Raw genomic sequence first — 24,968 nt, forward strand, 5'->3', positions numbered from 1 at the left:
AAATTGTAATTATTGTAGTAGTATACATGCATGCATACTATAAATATGCGTGCAGCCTTCTCTCGTTTGAGTAATCAGATTCCACATACCTGTGATTTCCCAGCACATTAAAAAGGCCTGATGTACACAAAAGGTCAAAACTCAGATACTTTTGTCCTTGCGGGGACATTGGGACTTGCCCAAGAAATTGAAAATCATCAGCATGTGCACTGTCCATATGCATCCTACATGCACGTACACCCACAGCCATCCGCAATGTTCATCACGATTCACCCACATGAACCACTCAGTAACACATGCACTACCATGTGCAGCTCCCTAGACAAACATAGACACAGTGTTGATGTTTCCCACAGCATTATTTCCTTACCCCCTCTGTCATGCATTATGTCATCCCCCCAGACAGCTTGACTCCATAATCTTGTCCTAATATACCTTGACTCATACACTGTTCCAGTCTTACATACGATCACACACAAACACACGATTCCCCCTTTTGACTCGCAACTTTCACATGGTTATGTAAACAGTCTCTCTCTTTCTTTTGTCCACCCACACAAGCATCCCAATCCTCTTTACACAGCAAGCATACACATATTAAAGTGTCGGTGTTGTTTATTATGAAAGTAATGTATCCTATTTAATAATCAGTTCAAGTGCACATAACTGTTGTCCCTGGGCTTCACATACACTATATGGACACAAGGATTGGGTCACCTGACCTTTCCTGCTATATGCGTTTCTTCTCCAAACTGTTACTATAAATCTGGAGGCACACAGTTGTATAGATGTCTTTGGATGCGCTATAATAAAATTTAGCCTTCACTTGAACCTGTGCACAAAGTGAGCTCTTTTAAGATCTGGTTTACATGATTTGGATTAGAAGCTCTTGTGTAGCCTGCTATAGAGCTCTCATCTCATCCCTACTGAACACCTTTGGGATGAAATGGAACGTTGACTGAACCTCAGGCCTCTTCACCCTACATCAGTGCCTGCCTTTTATAATACCCTTAGAGCTGATAAACATATCCATTAGCTCACTTCAAAATCTAGTGCAACATCTTCCCAGAAGAGTGGAGAAAATTATAAGAGCAAATCGGGACTAAATGTTTAAGAATGAAGTTTACCCTGGTTTTAGATCTCTTTTTTTGGAGAGCATTTGTAGATGAATTACAGAAATCAGTTCTGAATCTGAGGAAAATAAAATTTTTCGGAAGCTCAACAATCTTTGTCATACATTCATGTGTCCATGTTTGATATGTTGGTCTGCAAAGAACACGTATGTCTTTTTCCTGTGTGACCTCCTTGTTTTTTTTTTTGTTTTTTTGTTTTGTTCCTTCAGCTCTCCACTGAACGAGGATGTGTTCACTCTGCCAAGAGTTCTCGAGGAGAGCACCGTGACACCGGATATCGCCCAACTCAGCGAGCAGATACACCGGCTCCTGGTTCAGCCTGTACACAGCAGCAGCTCACAGGGCTACGGCAGTCTGGCAAGTAACGGCTCCCACGAGCTGCAACCCAGTGCCGCTTCATCATCAGAGAGCAACGGCACCACTCTGGAGGACCCGGCTCAGCTTCACAAACCGGTCAGCACACGCATACACACTGGGGCCCAAAATGGGTGTAAATCAGTCAATTTTTTTCCGAGCCACATGTAAACCGGTCAGCATGCACATTATACCCTAAGATATATGTCTTATCTTTTACATTTGTGAGATTTGAACAGTTTAATTGGCAAATTAATTGCTTTTGCAATATGAAAAATAAACAGATCACACTATCTTTATTACAAATTAGAAGTAGAATTAATTTTTTTATATAAGAGCCAGTTTTGAACGTAGATTTGTGAGATTCTGTCGTGAGGTGAAATTTGGCCTTCAGGTAGAAATTGAATATGAAGACATACACAGACTACACGACTCAAAAATGTCCTCGTCAAGATCATATTCAATTTTACTCTCCTAATACGCTCAGTTTATTTTAATTGTTATTAAGCCCTCACTTGGACAGTGGTTAATCAAGTAGATGAGTTATTAAGGAAAATATGGGTTCCTGGTTCAGTCTATTGGGGGGAAAGAAAAAAAAATGATGTGCTTGTGCCAAAGGAGCATTAACGCCGTAAGCAAGTCATTGTGCAGCCATCGTTTCTCAGAAGGCTGAATTTTAATATATATCTCTGCCTGTGGATATGAGTGAAATTTCTCATCGTTCAGTTAATTTCACTATGCTAATTTTGGAATAGCTGTTATTCATCTGTGGTCGATCGAAATGACCTTTTGGTTAAAAAGATAAAACATTCAGTGCTTGCTTAAAAATTTCAAACGTAAAGAGAGATAGAGTAGCATATTAAAGCCCAGGGTGAGCTAGTTCTTAAGGTTTCATATGTCTGTCTTCTATTTGATCAGATGACCTTCCAGCAGATCTGTAAAGATGTGCACATGGTAAAGACAAGCGGCCAACAAGTGTTTATCGAGTCCCGTAACCGTCCCCCTCCTAGAAAACACACTACCACAGGTACATAGAAAACTGACACTATCATCTACAACATGACCAGTGAGAGATTTTCTGCAAGTTTTATTTTAGCAGTTGCTTATATAAAAAAAAAAAACGCCTTCTTTAAACAGCTTCCTTGCGAGCTGTAGTGGACACTGTGCCAGATGTGGCTCCACCTTCAAAGGATCCGATCCTCTCTCAGCTGGTGAGGAAGGACCCTCCCAGTGCGTACTCTTACCAGCAAATCAACTGCCTGGATAGCATTATACGGTAAGTGTGTGCAGTCAGATGTGTGTGTTCCCATTTCTATGACGCATCTAAAGTGTGTAAAGCAGCCGATGTGCAGGAAGGCATGCTAATGTAGTCTGCAAATTTATTTCTGACAAACAGCACCTGTTTTTTCCCTAATACCACTGTAACAGCCCTCGTGTTTTTTTTTTTCTTTTTTGGACACGTTAAATGGATAGGGTTTTATCTGTAAATCAATTCCTGGTAGGTTTTATAAGTTCTGAATACTTTGTGTGAACATGGCAATTTAAAGTTGAAGGTAAATATTTTCCAAAGGCATAAGTTAGCCTGCAATGCATTTTGGGATGCAGGCAGGATATTTTAATGCCAATTCAGCATGAGATAACAGAAGAACTGCAATATAAAGTTGTCTTTACTACACTACACTACAAGGACAAAGGTATTGGGACATTTGACTTTTCTAGCCACATGTTAGGTGGCATTAAAGTTTCCCTTTACTTGAACAAGCAGGGAAAGGGTTGGGTCTCCATGGCAACGCCCCTGTGCATGAAGCCAGCTCCATGAAGATATGGTTTACATGGGTTGTCCTCCAGGATTTGGAGTGACCTGCTTTAGAGTTTTGACCTCAACCCTATTTGAACACCTTTAGGATGAATTTGGAATGCTGACTGCACACCAGTCTGAATAAGGGGATCTGCCAAATGCCATAAAAATACCCCAGGCCTTCCCATTCTACATCAGTACCTGACTTTACTAATGCCTTTGTGGCTGAATAACCACATCTCAAAATCTAGTGAAAGAAGGGGCTGCAGGGACTAAATTTTAAATGGGATGTACATATATTGAATGCGCTTAAGAACACGATGATGTACGATTACTCAGGAACAATTTGGGTTATAAAAATATAGATTATTTACTAGTATTTATTGCAGTGAATTTATTTTTTTTTGTCCCACCCACTCTTTAGCGTATGGTTTTTGTTTTTTAATCGTTCAAATGTGGAATAGAATCAGACCAAATATAAAACAGATCAACAGTCACTGGTGCAGACTGATGAGTAAGAAAGCAAGATAACGTTTTGTGTGTACAATAACAGTGCGGGAATTCTGTCCGTAGGTATTTGGAGAGCTGCAATGTCCCAAACACAGTTAAAAGGAAGTGTGGCTCCTCCTCCTGTACTGCATCATCTACTTCTGATGATGATAAGCAGCAGGACACCCCCAGCAACCCTAAAGGTAATCATCGTGCCTCACCCAGTGCTCTTGATTCACACTATGATTTAGAAAGAGAAGTTATTTTGAGTAAAAGACAAATAGGGTATGAAAGAATGTGCAATTTATAATTTGGAGTATCGTCGGTGTGTGTGTGTATGCGTGGCTGTTTGTGTGTGCGCGCGTGTGTGTGTGCCTGTGTGTGATTGTTTGTGTGTGGGCGTGCTCTAGGTCCATCAGTAGCTCTGGTTAGTGAGAGTACGCCACTGCCAGCCCTTACTTTACACAGTAAGGCAGAAAGTGTAGCATCAGTAACGTCCCAGTGCAGTTTCAGCAGTACCATTGTCCATGTGGGAGACAAGAAACCCCCAGAGTCAGGTGAGCCGTTGTACTGTACGTATTATGTGTATGACTGTGTCGTTCTGTGTAGTCATGACATGTTAAATACTCTTCGGAATAATTTATATGTGCTATTTCCTATACTTTGATGCATGTATGATAACCATGGTCACGAATAAACACTGCACATCTATTTTTATGCAGTACCGGCATAAATAGAAGGGGCAGTAGAGAGCCATGTAAAGCTGTGTTTGCTCCTGAATAAATAATGTTCTATCTTGCATCGCATTCTTGTATACAACTTTAGTCTATTACTGAGTGATAACAGTAGCTGTATCTTTCTATTACTGTTTTTGATTTTTCCAAACCCCTTTAAACCTATAGAAAGTCTGTTTTGTGTATTTATTAGATTAGTAAATGTTTTTGAATGTACATTATCGTTCTTTTTTTATTAAGACGCATTAATTACATTTTAAAGGGTAAACTGAGCTCATCGGCCTGTTTAATGTAGCTATAAGTAAAAATTTCTAAGCATTTGTAGTCCGACATGGAAACCAAATGGACCATGATATTTTGGCTCTAGTGCACCATCTAGTGGACAGCGCTTTTAATTCTTTAGGTTTACCTAAGTAGAGATTGTGAGTAATTCGAGGTAGCAGCTGTGCACGTTCATGTACGTATGATGAAAATGAAGTAGTTTTTTGCACCTTTTTAAGATTTTTTTAATAGACTCTTACTGTTTTTCTCTCAGACATTGTAATGGAGGAAGCCCCTACAACTCCTGTGCCAGCTCCTCCTGTCCTTCATACACTTCCACCTCCACCTCCTCCTCCTCCTCCTCCTCCATCACCTCCTCCCCCTGCCATTGCAGCAGCTCCATCTCTGGCCCCTCCCCCAACTCCACCAAACCCTGCTGTTACACCTGAGAGAGATGGAGGCAGGAGAGCAGGAGGAGGAGCTGGAGGAGCAACATCAGGAGGAAGTGGAGGAGGAAGGCTGGGACTGACCAAAGAGGTGCTTTCTGCACACACTCAGCAAGAAGAACAGAACTTCATGTGTCGCTTTAGGGATCTGAGTCAGCTAAGAGTGTTCGACCCAGCTTCAGTACTTCGGCGGCACACTACCACACCGATCACCAGAGGTAGGGTTAAGAGGGTACAGATACGAGTACCTGCATACACAACGAAGTGGGATTTACACACATGGCAATCCAATTCACATTACTTATTCACAAGTAATGCTTCTGAATATCAGGTTTACAGATGTAATCAACACAATGCATTTTTTTAACACAATTTATAGATTTATTTTTTTTTCTACTGCTCTTTAAGTGCACTGCAACAGTTCATGTGGGGTCATAACAGCAGGATATTAAAACGAGAATGCATTAGAGTATTTGGAGATGTTTACCATCTTCTCATCCTGGAACGTTTTTGTTCATCATGCCTTTAGTCTGAAACAAGATCAGTGAACTTAAAAGCCTGGCAAAGAATTTGGGTTTATCACTTCATGGTCTTGTATCTGAATGGTAGTAAATGCTTCTGTGTAAATTGCGGCTGGTGTACTTACAAGGTTATGTCAAACATTTAATGCCCATTTGGATTCTTTGGATATTTTTAATGGGTGATTTTAGTCATACCTTTCCGAAACTGGACCTCCAGCCACTCCACCAACACATTAAAATGTGACACTAGAGATGACAATTTTGGATCACTGCTACAGTCCAATAAAAATGTCTTTCCCACCACAGTGTGCGCATCTCTGATGCTCCAGTCATGCCTACTTTTCTATGCTAACAGACAAATAAGACTCAGGCCAATGAAGCCCTATAATGCAACCTTGGTAGGAAATCATATAAATGGGGTATATGATTTATATAATTTCCCACCAAGGTTGCATTACAGGGCTTCATATGCTTTTTTGGCCTGAGTCTTATTTGTTAACAGTATTGTTAAAAATGTGTGGTAACTACGCACGCTATGTTGGCAAAAGTTTGCGGTCATAAATATGGTATGTGCTTTTTGAGCATCGCATTCCACATTTAGTCCCAATTTGCTCTTATAATTTTTGGAAAGATGTTTCACTGGATTCTGGAATGTGCTTGTGGAGATTTTGCTCATTCAGGCACAAGGGTGATAGTAAAGTCTGGTACTGATGTAGGTGTGGAGGCCTGGGGTGCAGTCAGTGTTCCAATTCATCCCAAAGATGTTCAGTAGGGTTGAGGTCAGAGCTCTATAGCAGGAGATCTTTCCCTCCAACGCATGCAAAGCATATCTTCATGGAGTTTGCTTTCTTCACAGGGGCATTGTCATGCTGGAACAGGTTTGGGTTTCCTAGTTCAAGTGAAGGAAAAATGTCATGCTACTACATACAAAGACCTTCTGTTGGAACCTGTGCCTTCAGCTTTGCAGTTATACTTTGGGAAAGAACCACATATAGCTGGGAAAGTCAGGTGTCCAAATACTTTTGTCATAGTGTATATTAGTACAATGGAGTTCCTATGGAAAAACAAGATTCGGAAGGACTGGTGGCACAAAGTAAAAATTCACATCAATGGCCAGGAGTCCAAGATATTATATGTGCAGTAGTTTCCCAAAAGAAGTAGTGACTCGTGCGTCTCACAGTAAGCATGTGGTTGCAAGCCTTCCTGATTAGTCATATGGTAGAGGAGAACAAGCTAGTGGGTAAAAAGTAGCAAATCATCAAATTGAGACATGTGGGTTTTACATAACTAAATAAATTCGAAACAGCTAAATCCTCCAACATCAGTAGCCTGAATAAAAAAAAAAAAAAAGATGAATAAAAAACTTTCTGCAATTGATTTTCACTCAGTTCAGGAAAAAAAAGGTATTTAATCACTAATTACAAACGCAAAAATCGCCCTCCCCTATCCGTATCCCCTTCACACATAACGATTTTATTGCAGATAAAAAAAAAAATAAAACTGTCATCTTTTCAGTCCACCTTATGTTCCAGCTTTGCACTTGTACTAATGTCTCACCATCAAAGAGCAACATATGACATTCTGTTTCATCTGGGGTCCTTCAGTGCTGTGCTGACCAGCTGTCCTCTATCATTGTGGATATACCTAACTGATCTTCAAAGCTGAATACTGCTGAACATGGCTGTTTCAATCCTCAGAAGTGCAAAGATAACTAGCAATGTCTCCACCTTGTAATTTCAACAACTGGTGTAGTCAACAGCAGTCTTCATTTTCTAAGGAAGGCGCTAAATGTCCATTGATTTCCATTAATAGAAAGACTCAGCTAAGGATGGATCTTTTTTCTTTTTTTTAAATCATAAGAGCCATTTTATAATTTTTTGACACAAGAATCCTTTTGTTAACCATTAGCACCTGGTGTGGCACGGCTTCCACACATGCACCCCTCACTGGTGCTCTTATGTCTAAAGTCATTTTAGAAACATCTCTCCATCTGTCTTAAAATTCCCCCTTTGTTTCTCTTTATCTCTCTTAGGTGCACGATGTTCACGCGATTACCCCGCACACAGTAGTCGTCGACGTGGTCGAGGGGGGAAAAGATTGAAACATCAGGAGACGTCAGAGCAGGAAAGCTCTTTAGGCCAGTCAGGCCGAACAGGAAGCCTCTCTACAGGTGCCCCTGCACAAGAGGGAGCACCTAACCCTTCCTTCCCTCTGGCTCCACCAACGACCTCATCATCATGGCCTCCTTCAGTGGGCTCCCAAAATAGCTTGCCTTCTGTGCCCTATCCACCAGGCATGCTGCCCCTTTATCCACTTTTCTCACCTCTCTCTCATCCCATCACTGACCCATCTATGCATACTGGCCTTCGCTTTCCCATTCAGAATCCTCAGGTAGCGCCTCCCATGGTCCACCCCATGATGGCGTTGGTACTTCCCAACTACATGTTTCCTCAAATTGGCACAGCCTTGGCCCAGCCTGGTACCGCAACTATGCCCCAACCCTTCTACAACCCCAATGTGTCGTTTCACTACCCCACAGCCGGCACTGCCCCACCAGCACCGACTCAAACAGTAACAGCGGCCCCACAAAACCCATCCCGCTGTAGCACACCTCAGTCCTGCAGCCAGAGAGAAGGAGGAGTAGAAAGAGAAGGGACAGAGTCACCCCTTTTCCAATCCCGTTGCTCCTCACCTCTGAATTTGCTTCAGCTGGAGGAGTCACCAACCAGTCGGCTTGAGGCAGCAACTGCATTGGCGTTTGGGGAACGGCAAACCACACCTTCTACAGGTGGACAAGGAGGCGGGGTTGGTGGTCCAGCAGTGGCCAATCAGAGAAGCCTAGCAGAAGAATCCAAAGAGAATGAAAATGTGAGAGGAGTTATGCTGTTTATATGCAATTTTGAATGAAATGGGAAAGTTTTTTAAATAATGTTTGGATTAAGATTTAGAAGTGATAAAATTATAGAATTTATATAAAATAAGTCTGCTTCAATATAGAATTTATTATTATTTATTAGAGCATGCACTTGTATTTAGTGTAATGTGGCCTTTTTTTCCTTTTAACTTACTCAGTAGAAACTATTTCTCTTCTCAGGGAGAAGCCAACGAATCCAATCAGGATGCCATGTCCTCCTCCAGTGATCTGCTTGACCTGCTGCTGCAGGAAGACTCGCGATCAGGCACAGGCTCAGCCGCCTCAGGCTCTGGATCCTCGGGTACAGGGTCCTCAGGATCTGGCTTGGGTTCCTCAGGGTCTGGCTCCAATGGATGCAGCAGCTCTGGAAGTGGAACCAGTAAGTAATGCTTGAAAATAGAAGTGATTTCTGTAATTATATATATATATGGTAACAATGGTTGGAAAATATGAATTACTTTCATTACTTATTTATGATACCACTTTTAACACATTTTGATATCAGGCTGATGTTTGATATGGTAGATTTGGTTTCTGCCCATCATGCCATGGTCAAGGATTTGCTGAATAAAAAAATTAAACTGTTAAAAATAAAAAATTGCCATGGCATTAATTAGATACTGTTAAAACCATTGGGACATTTACCTCACTGTTACCTGATATTTTTTGTTTTTGTAAGTGATGTTAGATCCAGGGATTGATTAAAGTTCTCCTTTCAGTATTCTTATTATGCTAATCCTGGTATACACGGAATTACATGGTGTCTCGCTTCCCCAACAGGGAGCAGCCACACGAGCAAGTACTTCGGCAGCATAGACTCGTCGGAGAATGACCACTCTCGTAAGCAGACAGCTGGGGGCAACGGAGAGGCGCAGTTCATCAAGTGTGTGCTACAGGATCCTATATGGCTGCTTATGGCCAACACAGACGAGAAGATCATGATGACTTATCAGCTGCCCATCAGGTTGGAAAAAAAAAAACCTATATAAACACAAATCTCAAGGTTATAAATGTCAAGGTTATAACAATATAGCGTGTAGCAAATGCAAAACCTGTGCTCATTTAAAATCTTTATCAATTATTTTAAGACGTGTAGCCATGTTACATATTTAACAGTTTGTACCGATACTTTATGCTAGAAAGTTGATTATATCTAATGCCTTTTATTTGTATGTGACAGAGACAGAGACACTGTACTGAGCAAGGATAGTGTTGCATTGAAGGCCATGCAGAAACATCAGCCGCGTTTTACCGAGGAGCAGAAGAGGGAGCTGAGTCAGGTTCACCCCTGGATCCGCACGGGACGCCTGCCACGTGCCATCAATATATCCGTGAGTTGCAATCAGGAAATCTGGTTTGGGCATTTACATTAGCACTTCTCTCATAACAGTTTGTCAGTCATGATTAAGAATGTGAGAGTGTTTGTGTAAATGTCAAAAAAAAAAAAAAAAGTCTAAAGTCCCTTAAGGATTCACTGAAGCTATGTTAAAGGGAAAAAAAATGAGGTTATAAATGTTTGGGGTTTTTTTTATTTCCCATGAAATACTGTAAGTGATGTTTTAATTGGTGTGATATTGTTATAACCTACCTTGAAGTGGTGTCACTTTATAATGGACAAAAAAATTTTTGGTCATATTATTCTATTGGGATAATTTCTGACCCTTGTATTATTTTTGAATATAAAATGCAGTAGATCATTAAAATGCTATCCTAGTGTCCATCATAATGAAAATGCAAAAGTTCTAAAAATAGATTTAGCTTGAGCGACAAAAAGCTTTTCAATTGTATTTAGTGAATGACATTTTTATTTGTATAGCGCTTTTATCAAAGGATATTGTTTCAGCTTTACAGCGATAAAGATGATAGATAGATAGATAGATAGATAGATAGATAGATAGATAGATAGATAGATAGATAGATAGATAGATAGATAGATAGATAGATAGATAGATAGATAGATAGATAGATAGAACTTTATTAAAGTGCAAATAGAAATATAATAATTATAAAAAGATATTAAAATAAATATATAAAAGAATATTCTGTTGTATTGTCCTGCATGCTCTGAAGGCAAATTTGCTCTGTCTTTCCCTTTTTATCGCAGGGATGTGTTGGCTGCAAATCTCCTCCTTCAGTGCTTCCCGCTGCCCCGTTTGACGTGGAGCTCCATGAAATGGAGCTGTGCAGTGTGCTCGACGTGACAGAAGATGGCGCCAGCGGTGAGAAACGCATGCAGCCAGACACAGCCATGGATGAGAGAGAGGCAGAGGGAGAGCCAAAGCATCAGATGGATGAAGACGAGGAAGAGAAAAGACTGGTCAGAATCAGCGATCAGGAAATGACAGTTGAGGAACAGGAGGAGGATGGGAAAAAGAGTCCATTTGACTAATCTAAGACGCTGATATGGTCCTGTTAGGCCAAGACTGGAGCGGAAAATGAATTCATTTCTCACAGGTGATGATGTCAGCACTGGGATATTGACGGAAAGACCTTCAGCACTAACAGCCAAGTGAATTGACTTTTGGGCACAGTTGTTCTTTTTCAGAAAAGATGTAAATAAATAAAGAACGCTGCGAGGTTTACCAATGACACTGTGGAGGGTGGGATTATGTTTTAGGCTCTTAAACTGTAATGATCTGTTTTTCTATAAGTAAAAAAATACAGTATTTATTTGTATATCTGAATGCAGGTCAGGTGAGTAACCTGCAAAGGCTGACAGATGTATGTCTGGGGGTGGGGGGGGGGACACTTTAATGTAAGACTGTGACACCACTGCTCTGCACACTGCCCTGGTTCACTTTTAGATAACGCCACTGTGGATGCTTTGACTTTTTAGGTCCTTTCAGTTGTTTGATTCATATACAATGAGGAAAAGCCACAGGACTGCATATTGCTATATAGCCAAGACCTGCTAGAACGATTACAGCGTTTCTGAAACCTAGATTTCTGTAGGAATATATACGAGCAAACATATGCAGGCTTCGGGTCAGAATCACTGCCTTTTCGCAGATGTTCGATCTGCAGTTTACATGTGCGTTAGACCAAATTTCACAGGTTGATTTATTTTTTGGAGGTTCATTAGTATTTTTATACATTGTTGTAGTATTCTGTCCAAAAATTTGTACTATTTGCAATGCGTGTTTTTAATCAACAAGGATTGCCCATATACAAAGTTCAAAGATCTTGTAGCCAGTGGTATCCTCAGTAACAGAGGTGCATGATGGGTAGGAGATTGTATGAGCATGGTGGACAGTCATACAGCATAAAAAAAAAAAAAAACAGCAGTGCTTGTGTGGTCCTGTTTTCACTATAGTGTCTCGCCGAAGTTATATGTGCTTGGCAATCAGAGAAGAAAATGATAGGCTTCGTAAACACCAGTACTTGTACAGAGCGCTTAGGACCGAGCAGACAATCTCTGACACCCTTCTCATTTCTGTGTCATTCTGTTTTAATAATGTAGTACTCAGCTTTAGTTGTCACAAGTGAATTCTAAATATTTTTGTGAATTTCTTTGTATGAATAAAAAAATAATTCAATAAAATGAAATTCTCCCTTTCATTGCATGGTGACATTTCTCCAGACAAACTCGCAGTGTTTGGAGCAGTGTGTTCGAAGATCTTTTAAAAAGGCTCTCGGAGTGGAAGTTAAATGTTTTATTTTAATTGTATCCCAAACCTCAGTCATTTTTAGGTTAAGGCAAGAATGTGGCCCGAGCTTTAAAAAGGTCCTGACGTGGCCACACGGTGGTTTTACCAGGCACAAACACTGCGACATGAACGACACACACATACACAGAGCTGTCTTGCATTCACATTTCATTTTGTGTGCAATGTGCGCATGAAGACGGACACATACAAATGAAAATGATTGTTATAGAGGTGGAAAAGTCAGAAAGGCAGGTTAAATAAGATGCTTGGTGTGTGTTTTTCTTTCTAATGTGAACTTTGCATCAGAAGCATGCAAGTCTCAGGTTCCTGTGTAAAAAAGACTACTACTAATGTGAATAAGCAATGGATTAATCATCAATCACGTTTATTTTACTATGTGGGTTTGGAGAAAATAAATATTTATGGGTTTTCTTTGTCTTTCTGAAGGTGCAATTGTCCAGTAGCAGGGCAGTTAAGCATATAGGAATTTTTCTCCAACATACAAACATCATTTAATACACATTATGGCAAAAATCTAAACTCCTCAATGAATTACAGACACACCAGCCCTTGATTAGGTGTGTATTTGGCTGTGAGAGCATCTCATCTTTCCATCGTTTTAAAACCAACAGCATCTGGGAGCCATTTCCACTCTTCTTGTTCCCTTAACACTCTTACTCTCACTCTCCCTCCTTTTTTTCTCTCTCCCTCTCATTCCCCCCTTGATCTCTCTCTCTCAATCCCTCTTTCACATAGCCACCCTGCTCCTTCTCCACACCCCTACAGTCTCCTCCTGTCCTGCGTCCGCTTGCACTGTCCTCTCGTGTTTGAAAGACAAGATGAGAGGTGGTGCGTGTGTGTGGTGTGTGGGCCTCCTGGTTTTAGGGTTGCGATGGACACAAGGACAAACCAACTTCACAAGGTGAGAGTGCATGTGTGTGTTTGTGTCTAAATGCATGCATTCAGAGTGCTGAAATCTAGAAGTGTAGAGTTGGCAGGTTACCCTGAGCACTACTGAGCTCCAGTTCATCTTCTGTCTTAAGGAAATAAGTTTGCTGGTGTTTTATCTGCTATTAAACAGAAGTAAGTTGAGCTTGTAGTTAAGTGATGTCTGGCATACAGTATGTTTCAATCAATCCACCTGTTGTGTCAACATTGTTCCTAATCTTCAATTCTTTTTTTTTACTTTATGGCACTATAATAACTTTTACTGCTCTACTAAGAGGAAAAGCCATATTTCATTTAGTTCAGTAGATTAAATACTAACTGAAATCTGGCTGAAAGTCAGGTAGCTGTTACTTATTTGGACATTTTTGTTTCACAGTTCAGGGTGAACAGTCTGCCGGTATTTTGATCACTAAAATTGTTTATTTTTCTCTTTTGAGTTAAAAAAAAGTGTATACCAAAACTCATCGTCTGAGTAAATATGTTTTTTTTTGGTGCAGCAAAAAAAAGTCTGTTTGCTGCACCTTTGCTCCAGATCCACATTTACTAAAGGAGGAGAAGCTGAAAAGGCTCACAGGCTTGTTTCACGATCCACAAATTATACATGGTTTCGTGTAAAACGAGAAAAAAACGACGTCCTGGTTAATTGATCTCTGCTAATATTTGTTAAATTCTCATTCTGACACAGATGAAAGTGTATCAAAGCCAGAGACTTTTATGACCCAACTGCATTTGATTAACACTGAATTCCACTGTGTTTGATGTGCTTCTGAAACAAAAAATGCCTTATATCTTTGGATGCATTGATCTATGTTTATGTGTATGAGAGATTAGAAAATTGAATAATAAATACATTTGAAATACATTTAAACCAGCACCTTATGTGTTTAAATGTTTTTTGTTTTTTTTTAATGCTGAGATATTTAATGTGTTAAAAGAGCGTGTGAAGGGGGAAATATACTGTCAGTGCAGTGACTGTCTTAATATAACACCAATCTTTTAAAGTGGTTGTGTGTGTGTGTGTGTGTGTGTGTGTGTTCGTGTTCGTTCAGCAGCCCTTCCTTAATTTTCTTGAACAGAGTGTGGCTGTTTGGCTCTCAGAGGTTTGTGCAGTGTGTGTGTGTGTGTGTGTGTGTGTGTGTGTGTGTGTGTGCGCGCGCGCAGGCAAGCCTTCCTAGATTGCTGTTCATGGTGCCAACACCATGGCCATGCGGGAAGAAAAATGTTTCAAAAAAATGTGAAAAGAAAAATCCCTCTCTTTCTAGGCCAGTTTTCCGATGTGGGGGTTTTTTAACAACAAATTCAGGCTTTCTGGCAAGTGAAGACTTCCCTGATCATTACAAACCCAACACCAAATGCACCTGGTACATCACTGTGAGTAACTGTGCACATCACAAGTGTACAAACAAATCAGACATTTACAATTTAGAAAGGCAAGGAATTAAAAGTAAACATAAGAATCTCAAAAATTTTCCTTTCCCATTTCTTTTTACTTTCATCTACCATTTAATTATTTTTTTTACTTTATACTTTCTAAAGGGTATTATTAGCGGTTTAATGCAAATAATTGGTTCTTTGGGGACAGCTAAGGGTGTGTATAAGGAATAGTTCTATTTTCACTGATTAGTCATAACATTCAAAACCGTCAAAACCACCTGCCAAATATTTTGTAGATCTCCCTTGTGCCACCAAAACATTTTTGACCTATCAAGGCATGGGCTCCACAAGACCTCTGAAAGTGTGTTGTAATACCTGGCACTAGGATGTTAGATTATTAAATTAGCGGCCAATCATAGCTAACATTAAACTCTAGAAAGTTGTGCTACAGTAGCTATTCTGTGGGATCAGAAAAGATGGGATATCTTTCACTCTCCACACACATCAATGAGGCTTCCAGGCTTTTTGGACCACCTTTGATAGGCTCTTCTTCTTCTTTCGGCTGCTCCCATTATGGGTCGCCACAGCAGATCATCCGTCTCCATACCCCCCTGTCCTCTACATCTGCCTCTTTCACACCAACTACCTGCATGTCTTCCCTCACCACATCCATGAACCTCCTCCTTGGCCTTCCTCTTTTCCTCCTACCTGGTGGCTCCATCCTCAGCATTCTTCTACCAATATAACTCATGTCCCTCCTCTGCACATATCCAAACCATCTCAAATCTTTGATAGGTACTAACGACTGCATATTGTAAATACCCCACAAGACCTGCTGTTTTGAATATGTTCTGACCATCACTATTTGGTTCTCACATTTTTGTGCTTCTTTAAACGCTTAAACTTCAATATATCCCATGTTTTGATGGTGCCCTGTATCAGGATAATCGATGTAATTTTAATGATTATGACTGATTGTTGTATGAAGGGCTACCAAAGAAACACTACAACACTTCCAGCTTATTTTAAGACTATCTGACTACCCTGAATGACTGTTTTGTGGAATATATGTCATAGTCAATATGTTCAATCTATATTTTTGTTGAATTTTAAAATTCAAATCATAACTTTATATAAATGTGATCATCTTAGTGCATTCTATGGTATCTCACTCATGGATACTTGTATGGTGCTTGTTCTACATAATGTATGACTAACAATAAGTGGATTTTGTTACTGAAATAAAAGTGTTCTAAAATAATGAAGTAATCAAACTAAAGCCTTTTATAAGTAGACTTTAACTTTGTTAGATTAAAATCTTAAGTGTCAGTGCTTTGTAATAGATTTCCACTATGGGAAAGACATTCCTTTATGTTGGCAGACTGCATTTCTTTGTCTTACATTGACATTTCTGGCATTAAGCAGACACCTTTATCCAGAGCGAGAAGTTGAAGAGTAAGGGTCTTGTTTAAGCTGCAGCAGCTTAGAGGTGCAGGGATTTGAACTCAATCCTACAACAGAATTCCAATACAGTAACCACTACCTCTTCCTTAAGTGTACTTAATTGTAAGAGAAACATTTTTTAATATCTTTGCCTCACACTGACCCATTTAGATTTCAATGTAGGCACTAAATGAAGGCACTGAATATTTTCAGTGCTTAATTTGCCATTAAAGACACTGAAATATGAGCACACCAAAGAACAATGTTTACAGTGACTCATGCCTACAGGTTCCAGAGGGTCAGGTGGTCATGATCCAGTTCCGTATCTTTGACCTGGAGGCTGACCCTACCTGTCGCTATGACTACGTGGATGTGTACAACGGTCACTCGTACACTGTGCAGAAACTGGGCCGCTTCTGTGGAACGTTTCGGCCTGGGGCTCTGATTTCTACCTCCAACCTCATGATGCTGGAGATGGTGTCTGACTCAGGCAGGGGAGGCCGTGGCTTTCTGGCCTTCTTCAGCGGTGGAAAGCCACATGTGGATGGTTGGAAGTTTTTTTTCGCTGCTCACTCAATATTGTCTAAATGAGTATGATGTCATTTAGCTTTGTTAAAAAGTTTAACATTTAATCTTTTTATTATTATGGTTCATTTAATCCATACATAGATCATATAGGAAAAAACCCCATATAAAATGTAATTATTTAAAAAATGTCACAAAGATTACTTTTTTTTTTTAGATATAAATTCTTAGATAGTTATCTAGAGATTTCTAGAACTTTCTGATTGAAAATATATCTTCAACCATGGAGAAGTTGCCTCATCTTTGGCCCATGTCTATTTTAGTAATTTTTTTGGTAATTTTTTAATAACTAGTGTCTAAAGCTATTGTACTCTGATACATATGGTACATACACAATAAAATTACGAGATAATATTATAAACTTAAAGATTAAATTCAGCAAGGTAAATAATTCTCTCGCTTCACACAGAGCATCAGTTTTGTGGTGGCAGGTTGTCAAAGCCTCATGGTTCAGTGAAAACTCCAAACTGGCCAGATTCTAATTACCCAGCAGGGATTAGCTGTTCCTGGCACATCACTGTAGCGACCAACATGGTGAGCATGTTCAGCCTCACTTCACACCTCTTTCTCTCTCTGCTCTTTTGTCACCATTCTTCATTTCAGCAGTGTGAGATGATTTTATTTGACACGAGGGAGCTGTAATTAGCTTTTTGGTTTGTGGGAATGTGTGTGCATTTGGAAAGATGTGGATATACGTGTGTGAGTATGCATGCAAGCATATACGTGTATGTGCGATGCTAGAGACTAAGACTCCATTGAAGAGATATGTTTATGAATGGATATGTTTATGGAGGGAGGAAGGGAGGGAGGGAGAGAGAGAGAGAGAGAGAGAGAGAGAGAGAGAGAGAGAGAGAGAGAGAGAGAGAGAGATGCATAAAACCTCACATGAAAGACTCATTGTGATTAAACTTTCTTTTCTTTTTTTTTTTTGTCTTTTCTTTAATCAAATTTGGATTTACATAAAGCTTCAATGCAAACAGAAGTATTAAACATTTTGTGTGTGTGTGTGTGTGTGATTCCCTAGGTGATTGAGTTAAAGTTTGAGAAGCTGGACCTAGAGACAGATAAATACTGTCGCTTCGACTACGTGGCACTGTTTAATGGTGGAGAATCAGACAATTCACGACGTATAGGCAAATTCTGTGGAGATGTAGCACCAGAGTGAGTCACGTTAATTTGTATTTTAAAGTTGCTTTTACCTTACTTTTCCTTACCTGTTCACTGATACCACATAACAGGAAAAAATGTATTTTTGAATATATTTCCCAGAATTTCTTCCCGAAATGTTAAACAAGAACTGTAAAACAGCTGTAATAAAAGATAAATGTCTGCATTAGTCCATATAATGCTATTTTAGGAATAGTTTGAACATGCTAACTACAGGAAAGTTGTCATTATAAGTGTAAAGGTCCATTAGCTACAGATGTGGTTGATAAAGATGAGGTTGAAAAACATTATATAATCATTTCTGTCTACCACAGGCCAGTTGTGAGCAGAGGAAATGAGCTGCTGGTGCAGTTTGTGTCTGACCTAAGTTTGACAGGGGCAGGTTTCATGGCACACTATAAGAGCATTCCACGTGGTTCTCAAACCGCAACACCAACCCTGGACACTGTGCCTGGACCTAGAATTGACTCTGACTCAATTTCTAAACCTAGAACAACATCTTCACCCACAGCAAGAACTAAACCCAGACCTACACCTAAACCTAAAGCAACCATGAAACCTCCATCTGGGCCACAGAAGCCTAAGCCTAAACCAACCAAACCTACACCTAAACTTAAGCCTACACCAAAACCTCCAGTGAAACCAACAAAAAAGCCTAAAGCTAAACCAACTCCAAAACCTAAAACTAAACCAACTCCAAAGCCTAAAACTAAACCAACTCTAAAGCCTAAAACAAAACCAACACTAAAACCAAAAGTTAAACCAAGTATTAAGCCTTTTGCTAAGTCCACAGCTAAACCAGGCACAAAGCCAGTAAAGCCCACACCTGCATCTAAAGTCCAGCCCAAACCCAAGCCTGGTGTGAAAACGACTCCAAAACCAAAGACCAATCCTGCCACTAACACAAGCACCAAGATCACCTCTACAGGAAACAGGAAATGTGAGCAGATCTAATAAGTATTTTATTCTGTATGTCTGTGTATTTTTCTGAGTAAACCTTTTTTTTAATCCACACAGCAGTTGAGAATCTGCAGTGTACACAGCCATGTAAGAGGACCGGGACTCTTCTGACCAGCTTTTGTCCCAGCCATTTTGGTAAACCTCTTTTTGTGATAATTCCTTACTGCTAAGAGGTTTATTTTAAGCTGTTTGGAAAAACTGATGACAATCAGCAATTTAATGCGGTCTATGGATTAGCTCCAAAAATAAACTAAATACTGACTAAATTACACTTTTACACAAATTTTAATCCATTCTTATACTTTTCCCAGCTTGATTTTTAAACTAACTGCAAGTCATTAGTGATCCTAATGTATGTCTTAAGGCAGTGGCGGGCCGTGCATTTGGTACCTGGGTCTTTAGTGAGAGCTTACCCGACTTTATCCAACTCTTAATACCACCACTATCATGTCACAATTATAGAAACCATCAATACTAGAAAAAAACGCAATGTAACAACACGTAGCATTACAGGGAGAGAAGGCATTTTGCGTATTGAGGGTGAATACCATTTTTTACTAAAGCAAGAAACCCAGGTAAGACAAATCCAAACCTCTACACTACAACCGCAACTGTGCCACCCACATCATCTGGAGCAGTTCAGAATCAATATTTTACTAATAACGACAAAAGATGAAAAATGTAAATAAAATACATCATACTTACGAGAGATGCATACTCATAATGCATACTCATATAATTTGCAATGCTCCTCAGAGGCTGAATCCAGTGGTACCATTCGAAGGCACTGGTCTGGAAGTGGTAAACAAACCTAGCTACCAAGCTCCGGGGGTTGGGCGACCTCTTTTCACGATGTCTAGCTTTTCTTGAAAAGTCTGCCTTGAAAGATTTTTAACTATGTCCTAGACCAAATCAATTTCTCTTCCTCTATCAGCCATTTTTGGCGTAAAATATTCTAACTCAAATGTATTAATGTGTGCAGATCGCTACAGAGGTGTTTTGCTAGTAAAAATTGGCTGTAGCAGTTTCCCCCTGACCAACCAATCAGAGGACGGAAAAATGCTGACTTTATTGTGGGCCAGCTAGCTGACTCTGTGAGGCAAATTTTTTATCTGATTGGTTAAAGAATCAGTTCCATTGCTAATATAGTTTAAATTACATCGGCCAGCACTTCTGATTCTGAAGGCCCTGGGAAGATTAGATTGACATGGCAGCACATAGAGGCTAAAATCTGATTGAACAAATAAATCTTACATCCACATACACGTACTGGAAGCAGTGCAGCCAAGACAAACGCTACGAAATGAAGAGAATAAACTGTTGGGAATAAAATAATACAATTACATGAAACAAATATCAGAATTTACCAATCTAAATGGCTCATAATATGCACTTTTTAAATCTATACTCCTCCAGACATTATAATACCATGTAAGTCCACTTTGCATATGTCTGGAATTACTGTAATTAAATAATGAAATACAATCATGTTCTTCTCTCAGTGTTCACCGGGAAGGTGACAGCAGTGAAGCCAATCTCCGGTGGTAGAGTTGAGGTGAATGTATACATCAGGAAGACCTATAAAACAGGCAAACTTAACATTACCAGACGAGGCCCAGCTATGTCTGTCACTCTTACAGTTCCCTGCTCCAAATGCCCTGTACTGAAAAAAGGTAAAATGTGTTCATAATTCACAGATTGCATATAAATATTTTAGTTGTTTGGTCTACAGAACAAAAAAATCTATTCTTTATTATTATTATCTATTCTTTATCATTTATTTTGCAAATCTGTATTATCTCAGGAATAAACTATGTGCTGATGGGCCAGGTGAATGAAGATGGACGTGGCATTCTGAACCCTTCCAGTTTTGTCCTATTCCATAAGCAGGTGCACGATAAAGCACTGGCCATTTTAGCTAAGAAAACATGCTAACATCATGCTTTCACAATGTTGGAAACCAGTGTTGCTTTTTAAAGCAGAAAATGACAAAACAGTCATATGGTCTGAATACTAACCTAAAACAACACTTCTGTGTGACAGTTTTAACAGAATGTCAGTGCATTGTTTTGCCACTACTACAAATAAAGTGTGTATTTACCTTTAAAATATTATTCACCTCAACATGAAATACAGAAACTTAAATCTTTAAACCTTTACTAAGTTTCGTGAGAAAAACCTTTATTATGGACATGAGATAAATGTATGGTGAGCAAAATGTGGTCTAGTAATATTTGTGCTAGACAGATCACATTGTATTTTATATTTTTAAATTATACAAAGTTTTGTGATTAAAGGATTTCAACTAGGATTTCACAGTGCATTCTTTAATGTCACATCAGTTATTCAGGATTGAAAAAGGTGTGAAAAACATTGGAAAATTATAATTAAAGTATTAATGATATGCAAAAATCAGATAAGTATCCAGCCAAACATTTAAATCACTTTATGTGCAACATACGTTTTGTTTCTTATCTACAACTAAAGAAGAAACTCAACTATTTTGCCTGAAATCAACTGCTGCATTTGCTAATGAATTAATCAGAAGTAGAATATCAGGTAAATAAACATAAAATAAACTTATAAAATAAAAATGTATGTATGTACATAAACAAAAGAAACATTTTATAATATCTTTAGCTAAAAGCTAAATCTTCAGCTAAAATTAGCAAATGAAGGATTATCTCAACATGCTTGTTTAAATTAGATGGAGGAAGACAAAAAAAGACACCTCATTTTGTATATTTTTTTTTTTTACTTTAACCTCTTAAAACACTTTACTGAGGTAGCACCAAGTTGTTCATCCTCCACCTCCATTATGCAATCTCTTAGCTTATTCATATTTAGATAGGTAACGATAGCTATTGTATTAAGCACACTGCAAGGCATGTAGGCCTTTCAACACTGATAAATATATGCTTGTAATTACCTTATAAAATGTAAGGTAATGATATTGACATATAGCATACAGTCACTGGCTACTGAAGGGAAGACAAGTTTTGAACCATGTTTTTAAAAGGTTTGATGTAAAGGAGTATAAAAATAAAAAAAGTCATTTTTTCTTGTGAGAATTAAGCGAGTACAAGCATTCATTTTCATTAGTACTTTCTAATGATGTAAAGTGCTATTACTTAAAAATACCACACATTTTTCACCCTGGAAAATTTTTTTACATTCAAGGCATTTTATATTTTTAACTTCTCAAAAAAATTAGAATCTCGTGTGACCTTCAGAATGTCAGGGTCATCAGTTGTAGCTAAATGTCTCCCTCTAGCGGCAAGTGAAACGCCATGCTTACATGTTTAAATGAGGTCAAAGAAGAGGTAATGGAAAATGAATATGTCTCCTCATCATGCACCCTCGTTCATTCACTCTGCTTTCCCACACCCCTGTCTATTTTTGACATTCCAGAATCATTTTACTATACATAACATGGAACATGGAACGGTGTCATATTACTGTGAGAAAGTGAGGGTGAGAGTGTGTGTGTGTGTGTGTGAGAGAGAGAGAGAGAGAGAGAGAGAGAGAGAGAGAGAGAGAGACAGACGTGTGGGAGGTTGCTAGGACATAATGCTTAGCCTCCCAGCTGTGCCTGTAACTCAGCCAAGCTGAACTCTATACTCACACGGAATGTATATATATATATATATATATATATATATATATATATATAGATAGATAGATAGATAGATAGATAGATAGATAGATAGATAGATAGATAGATAGATAGATAGATTCATTGATTCATTGATTCATTGATTCATTAATCCATTATTGGTAGCCACTTTATCCTGATCAGGGTCATGGAGAATCTGGAGCTTATCCCAGGAAGACTAATTGTGAAGTTAGAAAAAAATCTGTATGGGATGGCCCCATGCACGCACACACACACACACACATGCGCACACAAAATACACTATACAAATACACAAAACATCTAATGCAAACATATGCAAACTTGCACCTGCTCAAGAAAGTACAATGACATTTGAATTATTAAAATTGGGAATCTCCATTTACATGACCATCCATTCCATTCGTTTTTCACACAGCAACTGACACAAACGCTCACTGAACAGAAAACAGACCTTGTTGATCCAGCAAGTTAAATTTATTCATTTCTAATAATAGCCTTTTGATACAGTGAAAAGGAAAAACAATCTATTTATATGATTATATTAACTCTTAATCTATAGCATAATAACTATCTCAGTCATTAAGATAGAACTAGAACAATCTACAGATGTAAATCATAAATACGACTGAATCAAAACCAGCCAGAAAGCAGAGCGTGTTCAGGAACGTCAGATCACAATCCTGCCTTTTTATTTAACCCTGAGAACTAGATATTATTCGAGTCTAGAGCTTCTGTAACTAAGCCTGTCAGGTTGAATCCCTTTACACCTGACACCTTTATAAGTGACAAATAAACATCTACAACTGTCTATACACTGACTTAGATCCATTCAGAGTATGTCTGTAGGGATGACATTAGCATGGAATTGATACAGACACATGAGCACTAATTCTATTCTCTCACTCTTTCAGTGGCATTATTTTCACATGTTTGAAGAATGAGGTCTTTCCGTCATGTTACAAAGATTGTAAGACAAAGGACAAAGCTGCAACAATGTAGTTGATTGCACACGCACACACGCCGGACGCTAGATCATATACTTTACAATATATTACATATATCAACTAGCAGTATCAGAGTGGGAAAGGACAGTATTCTTTCTAAGCACAAATATATTCCTGAAGAATCAGCAAAACAGAGCCTGTGCACAAAGCTGGTGCTCCCGCAAAATGTGCTTTGTGCATCGGCTCTGTTCTGCTGATTCTTCAGGAATATATTTGTGCTTAGAAAGAGTACTGTTCAATTTGTGTTGTCCTTTCCTCACAGTGCTGACATACCAGAAATCATACATGTACTATAAATAACATTTGATTCATGAAGTAGGCTACAACCTGCACTAGGAGGATTTGAGACGTCTGCTGAAATAGGACAGACTATTATATAATGTAAATTATACCACAGCACTGTTGAACTTTTGAATCTGATTGGTCACAAGGTAAGTCTTCTATAACAGCATGACACATTTTAATTAGCACGTTCTAATCATTTCTCTTTCGCATCTACTTGTATGGAAGACACAGTAACATATAATAGCATAAGTGAAAACACTAAACTGACTTGTTTTGCAGACGTTATATGATATTAACTGGAAACTGTGGCATTCGTTTATATATATATATATATATATATATATATATATATATATATATATATATATATATATATATATATATATATATAAATGTAACTGGTAACAAACTGTGGTGTAAGTGGTATAAAACATTTTGAGAACATGCTTCATTGGAAAATATTCAGCTTTTGAGTGGCAACGGTGCTCCACGTAGCACCACCCTGGTGTTGATCATTTTCCTAGAACAGCACATATACGTTATCTTGCACGATATACATAGAAAATCACATTTTGTTGAATTTTAATCTATTATACTGTTTTTTTGTTTTTTTTTTTCTTCTTAAAGAATAATGACATGACATGTTTCATTCACCACTGACTTGTCAAGTAATAAGTGAATGAAACAAATATAGCAGGCACATTCATAATTGAAACGTACAGACATTGGTAACTTTTTTTTTGTCTTTTAAATTGTGCAAAAATGTACTCACTGTAACAGCTAATGGCAGGGCTACTCTCTACAGTCTGCCATAAACCTATCATTGATGTTTTAGCCAGACATAACATAGCATTAGATTACATTAGACTGTTCAAGACAGATTTATGACAGAATGCTGAGTAACGTGCAGTAACTGTTATATTATACGCACCAAAACCTGCATTCAGGAAGCATTAACATTGAAGAGATTTTTTCTTCCCCTACATACATGTACTGACACACAGAAGCGTGTAAGAAGGGAATCTGATTTTAGGTGTGCAATCTTGCACTGGAGTTTACTTTACACAGGCTGCAACAAGTCTAGCACTGACATCTAAGCACTTAATTGTCACAGTGGTATATTTTACGCTTTCTTTTAGGTTCAAGTAATATTAATAACCAGCTGCAAAAAGTAAGTGATGGAAAGAAGGGCAGAGGTTTGGTGTCTACAAGGTAAAAAGGTAACATTAATCATGGTAATAGTAATTAAGTAAACAACAGGCAAAGCA

At 38.7% G+C, this 24,968-nt stretch overlaps 2 protein-coding genes and 1 long non-coding RNA gene across 11 annotated transcripts in view; 2 read left to right on the forward strand and 1 right to left on the reverse strand.

Annotated features, from left to right (window-relative positions):
- The window catches only part of per1b (period circadian clock 1b), a 28,112-nt gene extending 15,921 nt beyond the window's left edge, over window positions 1-12,191 (forward strand). For 2 of the 8 annotated variants that reach the window (XR_014533621.1, XR_014533624.1), the window contains exons 9-19: window positions 1,343-1,586; window positions 2,406-2,514; window positions 2,625-2,763; window positions 3,859-3,977; window positions 4,185-4,331; window positions 5,044-5,433; window positions 7,769-8,604; window positions 8,831-9,033; window positions 9,431-9,614; window positions 9,831-9,981; window positions 10,755-12,191. Coding sequence is in view for 4 of the 8 variants with exons in the window: in XM_083541230.1 (XP_083397356.1) it covers window positions 1,343-1,586; window positions 2,406-2,514; window positions 2,625-2,763; window positions 3,859-3,977; window positions 4,185-4,331; window positions 5,044-5,433; window positions 7,769-8,604; window positions 8,831-9,029; window positions 9,431-9,614; window positions 9,831-9,981; window positions 10,755-11,039 (2,803 nt within the window). In the remaining 4 variants the exon portion in view is untranslated. The remainder of the gene's footprint in view (window positions 1-1,342; window positions 1,587-2,405; window positions 2,515-2,624; window positions 2,764-3,858; window positions 3,978-4,184; window positions 4,332-5,043; window positions 5,434-7,768; window positions 8,605-8,830; window positions 9,034-9,430; window positions 9,615-9,830; window positions 9,982-10,754) is intronic. The other 6 variants (XM_083541230.1, XM_083541231.1, XR_014533622.1 and 3 more) reach the window with 3 other exon arrangements.
- An 833-nt stretch (window positions 12,192-13,024) lies between these two features.
- Window positions 13,025-21,085, forward strand: pcolceb (procollagen C-endopeptidase enhancer b). Of its 2 annotated transcripts, none has more exons than XM_083541108.1 (9): window positions 13,025-13,219; window positions 14,508-14,616; window positions 16,351-16,609; window positions 17,057-17,181; window positions 17,672-17,808; window positions 18,129-18,754; window positions 18,832-18,909; window positions 20,277-20,447; window positions 20,579-21,085. In XM_083541108.1, exons 1-9 carry the CDS (start codon window positions 13,137-13,139, stop codon window positions 20,707-20,709), a joined length of 1,719 nt encoding a protein of 572 aa, XP_083397234.1. In that variant the 5' UTR covers window positions 13,025-13,136; the 3' UTR covers window positions 20,710-21,085. The 2 variants fall into 2 exon arrangements, with proteins under 2 accessions (XP_083397234.1, XP_083397235.1); XM_083541109.1 differs by having other exon boundaries at window positions 18,835-18,909.
- Window positions 17,919-20,447, reverse strand: LOC310725979. Its single transcript, XR_014533606.1, has 2 exons — window positions 19,502-20,447; window positions 17,919-19,385 (listed from the first exon to the last, which is right to left on the reverse strand). It is a non-coding gene; the product is annotated as an uncharacterized lncRNA (long non-coding RNA).
- Window positions 21,086-24,968: the final 3,883 nt, after the last annotated feature.

This window comes from Silurus aristotelis (assembly GCF_946808225.1).
Source record: "Silurus aristotelis genome assembly, chromosome: 5".
NCBI lineage: Eukaryota > Metazoa > Chordata > Actinopteri > Siluriformes > Siluridae > Silurus > Silurus aristotelis.

Bases quoted from the DNA above. Each gene is read 5' to 3' on its own strand.
- pcolceb (XM_083541108.1), top strand. From the start codon at position 13,137: ATGAGAGGTGGTGCGTGTGTGTGGTGTGTGGGCCTCCTGGTTTTAGGG. The intron at 17,809-18,128 runs GTGAGTCACGTT...TGTCTACCACAG, and splicing joins TGTGGAGATGTAGCACCAGA to GCCAGTTGTGAGCAGAGGAA. The intron at 18,910-20,276 runs GTAAACCTCTTT...TTCTTCTCTCAG, and splicing joins CTTTTGTCCCAGCCATTTTG to TGTTCACCGGGAAGGTGACA.